The 14,428-nt window shown below is 39.8% G+C and overlaps 1 protein-coding gene and 1 long non-coding RNA gene across 4 annotated transcripts in view; one reads left to right on the top strand and one right to left on the bottom strand.

Moving 5' to 3' along the window:
- Positions 1–2,829: 2,829 nt before the first annotated feature.
- LOC134547884 (uncharacterized) lies at positions 2,830–8,665 on the top strand. The gene is made up of 2 exons (XR_010079643.1): positions 2,830–3,564; positions 4,130–8,665. It is a non-coding gene; the product is annotated as an uncharacterized LOC134547884 (long non-coding RNA).
- Positions 8,666–9,445: 780 nt separating this feature from the next.
- Positions 9,446–14,428, bottom strand: part of COG6 (component of oligomeric golgi complex 6) — a 54,006-nt gene continuing 49,023 nt past the window's right edge. For all 3 annotated transcript variants that reach the window (XM_063392002.1, XM_063392001.1, XM_063392003.1), the window contains 2 exons: positions 13,596–13,675; positions 9,446–10,082 (listed from right to left, as the gene is read on the bottom strand). In XM_063392002.1, coding sequence (XP_063248072.1) covers positions 9,935–10,082; positions 13,596–13,675 — 228 coding nt within the window. In that variant the 3' untranslated portion in view covers positions 9,446–9,934. The remainder of the gene's footprint in view (positions 10,083–13,595; positions 13,676–14,428) is intronic.

Below are 14,428 nucleotides of genomic sequence, written 5' to 3'. Positions count from 1 at the left end.
TTAAGACCTTCCACAAGGAATCAGTCACAGGCAACATATTTAACAGCTTGACTCTAAAATAACAATGTGTATATAGGAGAGTTGTAAAGAAGCTGTAAATGTTCTGCATTATGTCTTGAAACTAGAAGGAATAGGCATCACATAAAAACGTGGATCTAAATTCACAGGACTCCATGTATTTCCACTTGAAGAGCAGAAATCAAGACACACTGTAAAGATTAGCTTTAAATGGCTTTTTAAAATTTTTTTAAAATTTTTTTTTTAAATTAGCTTTTTTAATGGGCTATTGAAAAGTATGGTTTAAAAAACAGATAAATGGAAAGTAAGTGTACTGGGGGATTTCCATGTTCTGTGCTCCTTTAACACCAAGCAGCATCAATATCCAAGTTACACAGTTTATTATTAAATTTGTCTCTGTCCTTTTAGGAGGGGATAAAAAATGCAGTGAATAGATTAGTTTTAATCTATTACATCTGAGGTCAATGAGAGATTCTCTGTAAATGTAAACACTGCCCAATATACATGTATAAATTTTTGCTCATATTTTTAACACATGAAATTCAGAAAGGAACTTTTTTTTTCCCACTGGTTTGTTAAAATCTGTCAGTGGTCTTCTCCATGGAGAGAGCTGGATTGGGAGTTTTCCTCTAAGCACATTTGTTGGATTCAGCCCTTGACCAGAAGAATGTTATTTCTCTGTCTTCAGTTGCAGCCAGAAAAAAAACTCAGGTGTGATGGTAAAGGTTATTTCAAGATTGTACCTCTGCTGAGAGACCAAACTTCAAATGAGCTGCAGCCTCTCACGTGCCTGTGGGATGGAGGTCACGAGAACATACATGTGCACATGTCCCCTTCCTTTGAATTCACCTGCTGAATTCGAAACATATACATGCAGTAGGATTACTTGTGTGCTGAACTGTTTGTAGAAACTTCCACAGCTTTGGGAACTCAGTGGAAAAACAAACTATGAAAAAATCAGGCAGTCCCATGCTTCACTTTCTGCCACTGCACCCACTCCAGCCACCTGCAGCAGAGCTCTGAGCTGATTCTGCTTTGCACTTAGGCAACACCTGCAGCAACTTTTCTAGACGAAGAACATCATGGCTACAGACCAAAATGCATCCAGGGTAAGTGTATGCGTGAAGTGAAAAACCTTCTGCTTCTGTAAATGTCAGTACCCAAACTGCACTTTCTAAATCCACTGCATTTCTGCATCCAGAAAATCAGTAAAATCAATCTCAGAAATGCTGGTGCTGCTCAGAAGCACGTAATTGCTTATCTGGTGAGAAAATATGACATCAGGGGATGGGAGAAATTATGCCTGCTAAATAATGTAAAGTCATCTCTGCTCAGGAGCTTGGGGTTTGCATTGGCTGGTGAGATTTTCAGATGGAGGAGACAGGCAATTAGGGGGTCTCAGCCTCAATTTTGCTGCACAAACTCACGTTGCTGTGGCTGCAGAGTAAGCACCTGTTGAATGAGGAGTGTGGAGCAGCAGGCTCCTCATGAGCTGGACTGCAGACTGGCAGTTGTAGAGCTTAGGTCTCATGACATCGTGGACATGCTGAGAAGGATATTGCACAAAAATATCTGGGAGAAGTTGCAGCCTACACATTCTGTCCAGAAAAACACAGACAGGAGTGTGTGTATGTACCTGGCTGGGTAAGCGCCCATCAAATTATTTTGTTTCTGCTGGGATTGTGGCATTTAAGTGTATTCTAGGCCATGCTGGGATCTCTAGTTATTTAAAGCTATGCCAACCCAAACAAACTCAGTTGCCAGTTTCCAGCAGATAGCTGTCTCCAAACAAGTCACTACTGTGGTGTCTGTGGGGGGAGATAAGCAATTGCACAGCACAGTTAATCTCTTCTGAAGCAATTTTAGTGACCTGATCAGAAAAGCATCACTCTTAGCATCAGGTCCTGTGCTCCTCACATCAGTGTGAGCCATGCCCTCAACAAGAGGTGTCTTTGGGCCTCAAGCACCTGTTGGACTCAAAGTTAAGTACACGTTTACATTCCCATGAAGTCACTTGGTCTTAATCGTATCCTGAAGAGTTTTTCAGAGTTGATCCAAAGTTCAATCATGTAGCGGGTGTTTGGAGGTAACTGCAAAGACTTACAATAGAAAGTTAGAAAAAAATCTGTTGCTCTGCACATAACACCCTAATATTATTTATCCCCCTAATTAATTTACAAATCTACCTGACAGATGCAATTTTTATTTCCAGCTGTTTCACTTGTGATCTCTTTAGCTGTTTCCTTTCTTTTCCTATAGTTAGCCTGAGTAAATATTTGACTTTGTCCCCTAAGTCACTGCATACCATTGTGTAACCTAATAAAACCTTTTATTTCATTAGCACCAGTTTATCTAATGTTCCAAACTAATTGAGAGTGGATTTCCAAGAAGAAAAAAGAAGAACATGTTCACAATCACAGACACCTGCTCACCTGTTTATGAAAGAAAACACAGGCTATGCAGGACAGAAAAAATACCGGTAAAAAATACCACATCTCACCTTTCTGCAGTTTTCTCAGTCCATATCAATTCCCTGAAGTAAAAGCCACATCATTTAGTGTTTACATAAAAATGTAAGCTTCAAAGCAAGGTCTCTATTTTCCTCTTTCCAGTAGGGATTACTGGAACAGACTCTGCACTTCCCTGTGTGGAAATTGCCTCTCTCCTTGGGCTCTGCCTTAGCAATCAGAGGGGTGGGAAGTACGTGTTCCTTCCAAAAGTCTGTGTTCTTATGCTGGGGGCCCCAGAGCTGGACACAGTAATGCAGGTGGGATTTCACAAGAACAGAATCAACTCCCTCACCCTCCGGGCCACACTGCTTTTGATGCAGCTCTGGATATGGTTGGAAGTTTTCAGTCCTTTTATTATTCTGGATATAGAAACATAAAACTCAAAGAACTTTCTAAAATGATACTATTTAATTAGAAAGCTGACATATTTTTATCACAACTGTGATACTCCTGGCTGCTGCCAAGAAGGCCTGGGGAAGGGGACCGACAGAAATTCGTGTACTTTATAAAATAATCAAATGGTGCATGAGTGTGTTCAAGTAGAAATTATTACTGAAACCAAAGGGTGCACAGCAAGGATAGAGCATCCTCAGATTCATTGCCCTTTCCAGATCAAAGTGCTGACAAGCTGATCTTGTCATTTGCTTGGGTCACTGTCCTGGAAGCCCATGGGGTACCTCAGCTCTACCTTGCAGTGCTAGCAGGGCTGCTGTGAGAGGACTCCCAGTCTGTTCTGCTGGTGTGGACTGGAGCACCAGACCAGAGACACAGGTTGCTCTCTGAGGAGGGGATGGATCTTCACATGGATAAAGTTTTGTTGCTCCCACAGTATTTAGATATGAGGCAGCAGGGCCAGCAGATCCAAAGGTGGAAGGGCTGGACTTGCCACTCAGATTTCCCTCTGAATGGCTGCTGAAGGTTTTATTTCACCTACACAAACCAAGGAGCTTATCTGGTAATTTTCCTGTTCTGTCTTTTCAGCTGAGAAGGAGATGGACAGCCCTATCCCAAGCTGTGAGTTGCACTCAGGACAGAGGTAATGGAGGCAGCAAAGAACTGTCCTATGTGTACAGGGACAAGTCTCCTGCTGAAGTAGGCAGGTGTCCTTAGAGCAAGGTGGGAAAGGGCTGGAGAAGGCAGATCTGCTCAACTATCCCTCCAGTGGGGCCCTGGGAGCTGGAGATGTGACCAAGGCTTCTCGCCTCTGTGTCCAGGAAATCTGAGGTCCTTTGAAACCACTGGATGCAGTAATTCACAATTAGAAATGTTGCACTTGGACAGTTTCTACATCAGGGGTACAAGGAGAAGTGTGAAACTGGGTTGATCATGCAAAACTGCTACAGACAATCAGGAAAAGACCATTAGGGATTTCCCCATAACTTGGTCCTTCTGAGGAGCATTTTCTGAGACATTTCTAAGGGAGAAGACCTTAAAGATCTTAGCCAGGCTTTTTAAGAGTCATCCTCTGAGAACCATTCATAAATTCCTAATAAAAGTTCATGATGCTGCCAGGCTACAAACAAGGACACCAAAACACTAAGAAAAAAAAATGTATGTCCTCTTCTGACTCTTACCCACTTCTGACTTTCTGATCTTTCAAGGTCAACTGCAGATCCAAAGAATGATCTCATGTCCTGCCTCTACAGCCTGGCACTGCTGCTAGGACCCCTCTCAGAGCCAAGACTCAACAGAGTTTCAGCCCCATGCTCTGCCCCTGCAAAACTTGCCCTCACCCAGCAAAGGGTGTGTGGCTGGCCAGGGACTGGCACAGGATGCACCCAGACAGCTCAGTTTTCCTCCCTTTCCACTTTCTCTGTGACTCCTGGAATGTGTTTGCACATGGTGGAAAAAATGCAGAGAGTAGAGAGAAGCAGCCAGGAACATCACCCTCCCTGCTGGCGCTCAGCTCTGGGGTTGGTAGCTTGTGCCAGCATTGGTAGCCAAAAAAGTTGGAGGAGACCCTGATGCCTGGAGCAGGTGAAATACAGAGAGATCAGACGGATTTTTTGGGTTAATTCTTTATTTAATTAAACAATGTATAATCTGCACAAACTTGGTTAACACAGGCTTACCGTGAGAGGTGAAATCTGTTTTGATCAGAAAACTGGCTTGCAATGAGTACAAAATATTTCACAAACTTTCAAACCCATCTTTTCCTCCCTTTTTTCATTAATGGGCATCTTTTATCCTGTCCTAAGCAACAGCAGTAAGACTAATTAGTTTAACAAGTACAACAAATGGTTTTATTGACAAAAAAGAACCCTTTGAAATATACATTACACTCACAGAGGATTAAATTACACCCTATTATCCATTTTCCATACAAAATAAAGATTACTTTGATAAATCACAACTAATGTTATCTTTGGCTGATAAGAACTCGGTACTTATTTGTGTGGCTTCTATAAATAGTGTGTTCTGATTTTTTCCTCCCTAAAATAGTCAGTGATACAGTCTGCCAGGCATTTTCCTGCAATTTGACAATGCCACATCTGTAAACCAGGCAGCAAGGGAAAGCTTCGTTGTCTGAATATGAAACATGCGACAGTCTCTTTCTTTTCTATCAGCTCCTCTGCAGTAATCTATCAAACACCTTTCAGCCATACCTTGCTCCATCAAGGTTTCCTTACTGCTAAAGCAAGGCAGTCAAAACAAACTCCTTTTGTTAAGAGCAAAGCCTTTGTGGTTCACCTTGCCATTGAACGCAAAGTCAGTGTGACAGTTGCAGCATGAGGGGGTTGTACCCTCATTTAGGCCTTAATGCACATAAGGTATGTACAGTAAGGTACAAAAGTGTACATTTTTAGAAGGGCTCCTTTGTGCTTTGCCTTTCCTCAGCTTTGCACCAGAGCATTCTGCAGATTGCTGGAGATCTATCGCACCATCTCCAGGTGGATAAACAGTTGGTCGAGGACCAAGCCAGAAGCAATGTCTTGTGTTTACTTCAGACCTGCATTGGCTCTGCACAAAGTGGCTCTTTACTGAAGCATGGAGATAGTCAGGATACTGGAAAAAGATCTTTGTGGGCCAAGAGGCTCACCCACCTTTTGAGCATTTAGAAACAACATACACCAGGCACAAACATCTCCACTGGACCACAGCTCAGCTGCCTTGCAGGGCAGCCAACAGCTTAGCACAGCACAGCAGCACACAAGCACCTTTGAAAAACTTCCAGGAGTTTGATTCTGAAAAACTGAAGCTGATTTCCTACTGTGTAGCGAACCACCAGAGAGATCTGCCTTGCCACATGAATGGCATTGCCTCTCCTACCCCTCAGGACAAATATCCAAGTTCAAATTATATTCATTTCCCATTTTTTGAAATTCTTTCAAGAAACACATTTGTTCTGAGTTCAACTACTGCTTTGTATGCACTGGCTGACTCAAAGCATCTCATTTTACTCTAAATATTCACGGGTTCGAATTTGTGTAGCAGTTGCTAGATTGGCTTGAAATAAGGTTTGCAAAGTTCTTAAGACTGGTGGGGAAAAGATGTAGAGGTTCTGGAAATCTTTAACAAGTAAATTCAGTATGTCAACTGAGTTATATGATTTTTGAAACTTCTCTGAACTTCTCAAACATAAATCAACTTAACATCCATTTGCAGCATATAACCCTAGCTGGGCCATTTTGGACAGGTGCCCTCACCATAAGCAAGGGTTTCTTTTCCCACATTTTCCCTCAGAAGCAGGTGGCAGCAGATTTCAAATAAACCCACACCCATGTCTGTGTTCCTTTCTGGAGGGTGTGTTTTGCTCATGGAAATATGTCTAACCTCTTTGTTTAATTTTCAAAATTTTATAAGCGTCCCACCCCCTGGGTTGCCCACAAAGTGACTCAGCAAGCCAAGCAAAGGGATCAAAGAACAGATAGAGTTTTTTAAACGAATGGAAAAGTTTAGCAGTTCTGAAAGTATTTTCCCTCAACACATATTTCAAAACATTAATAAAAATAATTACAGCTGAGTCTAACAGACAAAATGCAGGGCTAGAGCAATAAATCTTAGAGAACAGGGAGGAGCACTCTGAAATGCTGCAAAACAAATAGATTATCACCTTTCCAAACCTCTGCAAGCTTCTCTCTTCCTGTAATAGAAAACAAAAAAATCACCATGGCTGGGCTGCTGCTTTCTTGCTGTAATTAAAACAATTTATATATTGCATTTCCTCAGTGGTGTGCACATTTATAAAGCAGGAAGGAGGAAACTGTACACAGGAGCGAACACATAGGAATTGCCAGCAGTGCAGATGAACCACCTTGGATCCAACTCAAGCTCAACTCCATTTCTTGCTGCTCCTTGAATACTCTGTGGGTGACAAAGTCCTGGGAACCCGATTCTGTTTCACGGACTCATGTATTGGAATCAAAAATAAGGTCCTGATGTAATAAATGGAGGAAGATCCAGACCTTAGAGGTCTCAGAGACCCCTTATGTATGTGCCACAGAGCCAAACTCCTCCTTGCTTATTCCATCTCCTGCCTCCCATATTTTGCACTGATTTATGCACAGCTGCTGAATTCAAAAGAGAAGAAACAGACCTGCCCCATCTCATACCATGCAACAGTCCGAGGGGGCTGGGTGCTTGCCAGGAAGATGGGGTATGTTGATTCCAAACTCCTCTGGCCCAGAACCCAGCTCTCCCACTTCCCAGGAAAGTGCTCTTTGTACCAGACAACACATCTGTTCTCAGAACAGGGCTGTCAGGGTGTCACACGCAGGGAGTGCTGCCTGCTATGGGCAGTGCTGCTATGGGCAGTGTACAAACCCCTCTCTTGTCCCACCTTGCCCAGTCGCAGCCCAGCACAGAGCAGGGAGTTGCCCTCTCCAGGAAAAGGGATAAGGACCAACAGCATGGCCTGACTGACTCAGCCCAGCCATGGGAGCATCTTTTCAGGCACGGTCAGAGCTGCAGTAACTGGTCTGAAAATGGGCCAGGTACCGACACCCAGAGTGACTTCATTTACTGCAATGCTGATGGATCCTCCAGCTCATCAGAGGACTGCAGCTTCAAGGTTCCCAGCCTGGAAATCCAGGGAACTTGTAGAATAAAAGGGTCAGAAATGCCAAGATGGAAAAGGCAGGTCATAATCTAATCCCATTTTCCCTCCTACTCATAGGAAGACAAGCAAGAGAAAGTAAAAACATGGAAGACAGAGTCAGTAAGTCAAATATTTTTATTGATGTCCTTTCTTATTTGTGACCATTATTATTTAGTCATTAATTGCACAGACCAAAATTAGCGATTGACTTTAATTTCTCTAAATTACAACTTCTATAGCTTTTGCATTTTTTACCAAGAGAAGACAAAATCATGAGTAAGTGTCTACATGGAATCAAAGATAGGAAGCAACTTCTTACTAATCCTCATGCAAGCTACTTATTATTGGAGACTGAGGTTGAGCGTTATTTCAGGAAAAAAGTTCACCCTTATGAGTCTGCTCATTTCAAGCTAATTTATAGTCCTTTCACATCTGATGTGATTTTCATCTATTAGATAATAATTACAGGCATATTAAGCAATATTAACATTATTAAACAACAATGAACAGCTGCCTGAATGTATACTACGGCAATGCAAAATCTGAGTAATACAAAGAGCCTTACCTGGTAATTTCCCATTAGAGCTTTTCTAAGCTTCTAGAATTTTTTTGTCTTACAAGTCTAGAGATTTTAAACAGAATAAATCTAACATTCATATTTACAGGAAGATTTATGCCTGGCCCAAGAACTCCAGGGACACTTACACTTTCTATACTGACAAATTACTCCCATTTGGAAAAGGAGCTATTGCTTTATTGTGGCATTACCACAGAAGCTGCTTTCTGAGCACACTGAATGCATTTTGTGCAATGAGTCTTCAAAGAGGCTAAAATGTATTGCTGCTGCTCTTTATGTCTTGCTCTTTTGCAAGCATACACTAAGCTGCAGACTTGGCTGCCACCAAGTATGTATTTTATATGTGAACTATTACTACTAATAAAAGTAAAATAAGTTATTCAATATGAATGACTGCTCCTCTCCCCCTTGATGTACATAAAATAAGCCACATATAATGGGAGAGTAAACTCAAGCGAATGTTTTAACTCTGTGGCACTCCTACAGCAACAAAAGAGAAGAAAAAAAATGCTTCCAACAAAACAGTTAGCTTAAATTATCCTTTAAAAACAAATGAACAAAAAATCTAGTCACAAATCCATTTTACTAACTTTTGTCTCCTGAAGGTTTCTCTTTATCAATACTTTCCTAAAAAATAACTACGTTTAAAGAATTTGCAGATAATTATCACAGACCCAACAGAGAAAAAGTACCCTACTTATTTATTTTCCTCGTTTCCTGGATGCAAAAGTCCCCTAAATCATAACCCTGTAATATCAGGGCTTCTACACAGGGAAGCTTCAGCTTGCACCAAAGGAGGAAAGAAACGAAAGCTTCACTTATATCTTTCTACACGTCAGACTGGGACATCTACACACCTCAGCTCTCCCACATAAATCCCAAGTCACACAAACCATGAAAAACCTCTTGGTCGATTATGAACCGAGCAGACTTGGACTAGAGCAGTGGACATTTTCTGTACATAAAAACAAACAAAAATCATGTACATGTGAGGGAGGAATGGCCATACTGCTGTGCAAACCACTTTCCTAACCTACATTGTTACTGGTCCCAGCCTTAGGAGATCAGCAAGTTTCAACTGATACAAGGATTCCTACTGAAAACAACTGCACTAAACCAAAATCCTTCCAGTAAAATAGAATTATAAAAATAATTTAAAGCATTAAGTTCCAGGTTATGTACATGCGTGTAGCTCAAACATTTCTTTTTCTGACAGAAAACACCAGATAATAGATTGCAAAAAAACCCACACAAATTTTGCCTCAAAGATTTAATCAACAGAATTGGCAAAAGAGCATCAAGTATTCTGAAATGATTTATTAGCTGCAAAAGTGATGCATGAGTCATTCAAAGTGTATCAGTTGTATTAAAATTTCAGTTATTGGTGTTTACTGATGGCAGGCTGAGAAAAAGAGTGAGAGAACAGACAATAGAGCAAATAAAAATATCGGTGAGGTCATAAGAGACATTGCTTAAACCTGTAGTTGAACGGATTATGTACAGCAAGGAAAAAAGCTTTTCTCCTTTTTCAAAGAGATTGCACATCGTCAAGGTCCACTTCCATCAGAGAAATACATTAAAATAATTTTCAATCTATATTCTGTTTTCTGGCCTATTGAAAGTATTCAAAGACACAGGAAAGACTAGACTTCTGCCAAGCAGATTAAAGAAAACTGCATTCCTACATATTTTAACTATACAGTTACACATCCAAATTCAAAGCAGAAAAATAATTCAATGCAAATACTCAATACAGAATTATGGATTCTGATAAATCTGGAGGATTCAAGACTATGAAAGGAGTGCCTGAACTTGATGAGGAGATCTGTGTAGGATGGTTTCTGGATCCTTGTATGCATTTGAAGGATCCATCACAGCTGCATATAACTCACTGTAAGCTCTGCAGACCAGTTCTGTTGACTGTTTTATTATCTGCTCTCTAAAAACCAAAACAAAACAACATAATTAGCAAATTATAGGGAATATAACTGTACTACGCATAAGGAATTAAAGATATACATTAAAAATAAACATTAACTTTTTTAAAAAAGGGCTTCTTTCTCTCATTGTATCTTGACAACCAAGACAGGAGCTTCATTATTTCTACAATCAAGCAGAAACTAATAGAAAGAGCTAATTTGCAGTTTCCCACCTGCGCTCACCTGTATCTTTTAAAGGACTGGTAAACTTAGTGATTTACCTTCTACCTCCAGTGGCTTCTCACTGTCCTTTGTAAACACACAATATTTTTCATCTACTAGCAAATATATTCTATTTGCTTTATCTTGATGGCAAGATTCCATTATGATTCCATAATCAGACAAAATTAGCGATAGTGGTCAGAGACTTAAAACACAACCTTTTACCAACAATGCTATGAAGTCTGTGTCTTGTTATTTTTCTGGAGTTAAATGAGTAACAATGCACACAGACCGAATGCTAAATTTAACTGAAAAATTTAATATTTTTTACAGACAACCTAATAATTTTATTTTACATTGCCCATTGTCTCAATTTACTTTAATCATCACGGTGATGGTGCTTACAGTAGCAGATGAATTTTTATCTATTAGGAACAGCAGTTACAACTATTTTATAGCCAAACCCATGCGACGGGAACTCCAGCAGAAGCTGAGGAAACCAAGGTAACCACAAACCCAGATTCAGCCCTTCTGTAATATGCAGCAGAGAAACAAAGGCAACAAAACTGCATCCACTAAAATCAGGGCTGAATTCACAGACTGCTGGGAATTGACAAGTTAAGGAAATTTCAAAGATGAAGTACAAAAATCTGTGTCTTTACAGGAAACATTAAGGAACAGAAGCTATGAGAAAGCAGATTAGAAGACCAAACCTGCATTTTATTCGGACAAACAGTATCTAGTTTTTTTATATACAGCATCAACTGTCAGTTTTACTAGGTTATTAGAATACCTAAAAAAAAAGACAGTCCTTTATAATAGCAAATCCAAACCCACTATTATAAGGGAAATATATTCAGCGTGTTCAGGTAAGACAACTGTCTCCGACCTCAGCCTGGGATCACTAAAGTACTGTAACATGACAATCTTTTATGAAAGCATTGCACACTGAATTTGTATAGAACTAGTACACCAAATTAATAAATAAATGAAGTTTGTTAAAATATTCAGAGGACTGAACAGAATCACATGTGTTGTTCAATCAAATAATGTCAGTGTCATTAATCAGTACATTAGGATTTCAGTTGCCATAACAACGTGATACATTTATTACTAACACAAATGGCAGCACTTGCTAAAAATAGTAATTCCAGCATTCAGTTTCTGTGATCCAACACGAATGAAAAGAGCTTTTCAATACCAACAACCATATGAATATATAGCTTAAGGCTTTTTAAATGAGTAAAGGAATTTGAAAGACAAGAGCATACACTGGTAGTGTTGGAAGGAAATGTTCTTCACAGTTGCAAAGCTTAAATGATATTGCCAATGAGTACATAATACACTGGTCCCTTATCAAAGCATGTGATCTGATTCTGAGAACCAAAGACCTCATAGGTTACAGCTCTCAATTATCTGATTTCAGGAAAAATGTCTTCAAAATTGGAAATTCCAACTACTATAGTCATGGATTCAAGTTACAGCACTGGTTAAATGTTTTGCCTGAATTTTGAGAAAATTCTGAATTTTCAAGGCTTATTTACTATCAAAAATATTGACTATCAAGACAGTGATTTTACAAGCATCTCTCTAAATGGGTATTTTAATTTCAGAAAGATTGCTTGTGTATAAAGCTAGTTGTTTGAAGGCTAATGGGCTAACTGATTTATTTTGTTCTCTTTCTGAGCAGAACCTGACCTATAGCACTGATTATAGCAGGTTAATAAACTTCTGCATGTTAGCTGAGTTGAAGCAGCAACAGCAATCAACCTCACACAAGGCTTCCTTCCTACTTCTCAACTGTCCACTGCTGCAAGATAATATGAACTCAGCTTAAAATGTGCTGAGAGGTTTAAAAAGCTTATCAATGGGATAAGGCTAAGAGTGCCTACATAACCAATTAATCTTAGTTCATCTGACAGAAGGATTCATTAAGTTCATGTAATTTCACTATGCCAGTCTCTTTATGGAAGCATAGAATCTACCTCTTAAAATTACCTCTGTGTTAGCAATGAAAAGTTGAGGCTTTCGAGATACATTTACTGTCATTATGATTTTTAAATAGACTTACATATAAGAAAATATATCAAGAGCTAAAATACAGTTTAATGTCCTAACCCTGAGAAGTAGAAGTTGTGATGTTTCAATGACATTATTGGTCAAGCTATCCTGCTTGATCTGTACAGAGAACAGAGCTCTCCCACAAACAGGGTCAGCTGTGGGAATGGTAAATCTGGCAGAGACACCCAATGCCAGCTGAAAACCACCAGCATTCCCTGTGCCCAGCCATGCTCCACCTGTGTGGTGTGACACTGGAAGTCTTTGGATGAGGAGAACCTGAGCACTGCAGCATGAGAACCTGGCAGCTGGACTAGCTGATCACTGTAGCTCCCTTCCAACCAAACTGTTCTGTTCAATTCCAAACAATAATTATTTTTCCCTTGACACTTCATTTTTTAATTGCAAGATGCTGTAATACAGCCCCACTGAGGACAAGCACTAGTCACGAAACTCCAAATACTGTTGCATTATGTAAAATGTGATGTACTTGTCTCAGTTTCTGGTATATTCAGTTACCTGCATTCTTCACAAGAGTGGTAAAAATAATGTCAAGGAAAAGTTTTTGATCAGTGCAACATATATTTCTCTGAGTTTAAGTACTGCAGAAAGTCTTCATGTGGTTCACATTTAATTGGAAAGAAATTTGTGGCACTTTCTCTAGCCTTAGGGTTCAGCTATATTCAAAAAACAAGGCAAAAGATAAATAATGAAGTTCTTACTTCCATACTTCAAAGAAGAAATCTCTAAAAAAATACATTAGGTGAAAAGTAAAATAATCTCAGCAAAATATTCAATGAGACAGAATGCCAATATTCTACAGCAGAAGACAACAAAGGTGAAAATTCTAGAACTGACAAAGCAGTGGGGATAAAAGAAATCCTGGAGAATTATATATTTCACCTGTCTTTAGAGAGCTTACAAAATAGTTCTAAAACAATTTACAACTAAGTTGACAAAAAACCCCTGCTGACACAGCAGAACATGTTCAAAATAGATTAATGTAATTCATTTTGATGGTGTCTCTTAAATCAAGAGTACCTACTTCAGAAAGTTACAGAATTAGATGCTCCTCACTACCTGTTCAAAAAGAGAGGAGAGTCAGAACAAAACTGAATTGTGACCTGAAGGACAATGCAAATATCATCACAGCTGATCACTTGAATTCTCATCATGATTCACTAAAACCTAATCAAATTCATCTTTGTGATCATTATTCAGGCACAACAGAAATTCAGAGGCAAGGTACTCACTTCACAGTGGCACTCAGAAGGAAATTCAGCTGGGACATTACCAGACTATCTGGGGCAGACAGATAACGATCAAACTGAGCCTGCGAGAAGAGAGTAGGAGATCAACATATTAACACCTTGCTAATACACAGAAACAGGTAAAACCACAATTTCTGAAAACATCTCTGATAACATTAAAAGACAGAACTAATTACCCAAAACAACTGATTGACTTCAGTACCTCGGCCACCAAAATTGTGTTTCTGACTCTGAGGAATATGAGTGGAGGGCAAATAATGAGAATTCAGCTTCTATAATTATCCATCTAAGCTTGCTATGCAGCTGGTGCAGGTACTTAAACATCACTGAAGATCACACCGAGTCTGTTCAATGCAGAGGGAATACGAGACAGCTTCAGAGCCATCTACTATCTACTCTGTCCAAATTAGACAAGTTGCTTGATTCTTTTTGCATGTTTCTTTTTACTTTTTGGCAGGGAGTCACTGCTTATGTTGGGAAAAACAAAGAGCAAATCACCCACTTCAGGCTTCTTCAACTGCTTCTAAGCCTACTTCTCTTTCTCACAGAATATAGCGATAAGAAGAGCAGTGCTTTGATTCTAAAAAAAACATTACTCCTGTCTTCAACAGTCAATCAGAAAAATTGTGGCTGCCCCATTCCTGGTGGTGTTCATGGCCAGGCTGGATGGGGTTTTGAGCAACCTGATCTAGTGGAAAGTACCCCTGGCCCATGGCAGGAAGGTTGGAAAAAGACGGTCCTTAAGGTCTGTTCCAACCCAAACCATTCTGTGACTGTGTGGTCAAAGGGGTGACTACTGAGAAGATGGAACCAGG

Source organism: Prinia subflava, chromosome 3 (assembly GCF_021018805.1).
Source record: "Prinia subflava isolate CZ2003 ecotype Zambia chromosome 3, Cam_Psub_1.2, whole genome shotgun sequence".
Lineage (NCBI taxonomy): Eukaryota > Metazoa > Chordata > Aves > Passeriformes > Cisticolidae > Prinia > Prinia subflava.
The sequence above is the reverse complement of the archived record's forward strand: the minus strand, read 5'-3'. Positions and strand labels throughout refer to the sequence as shown.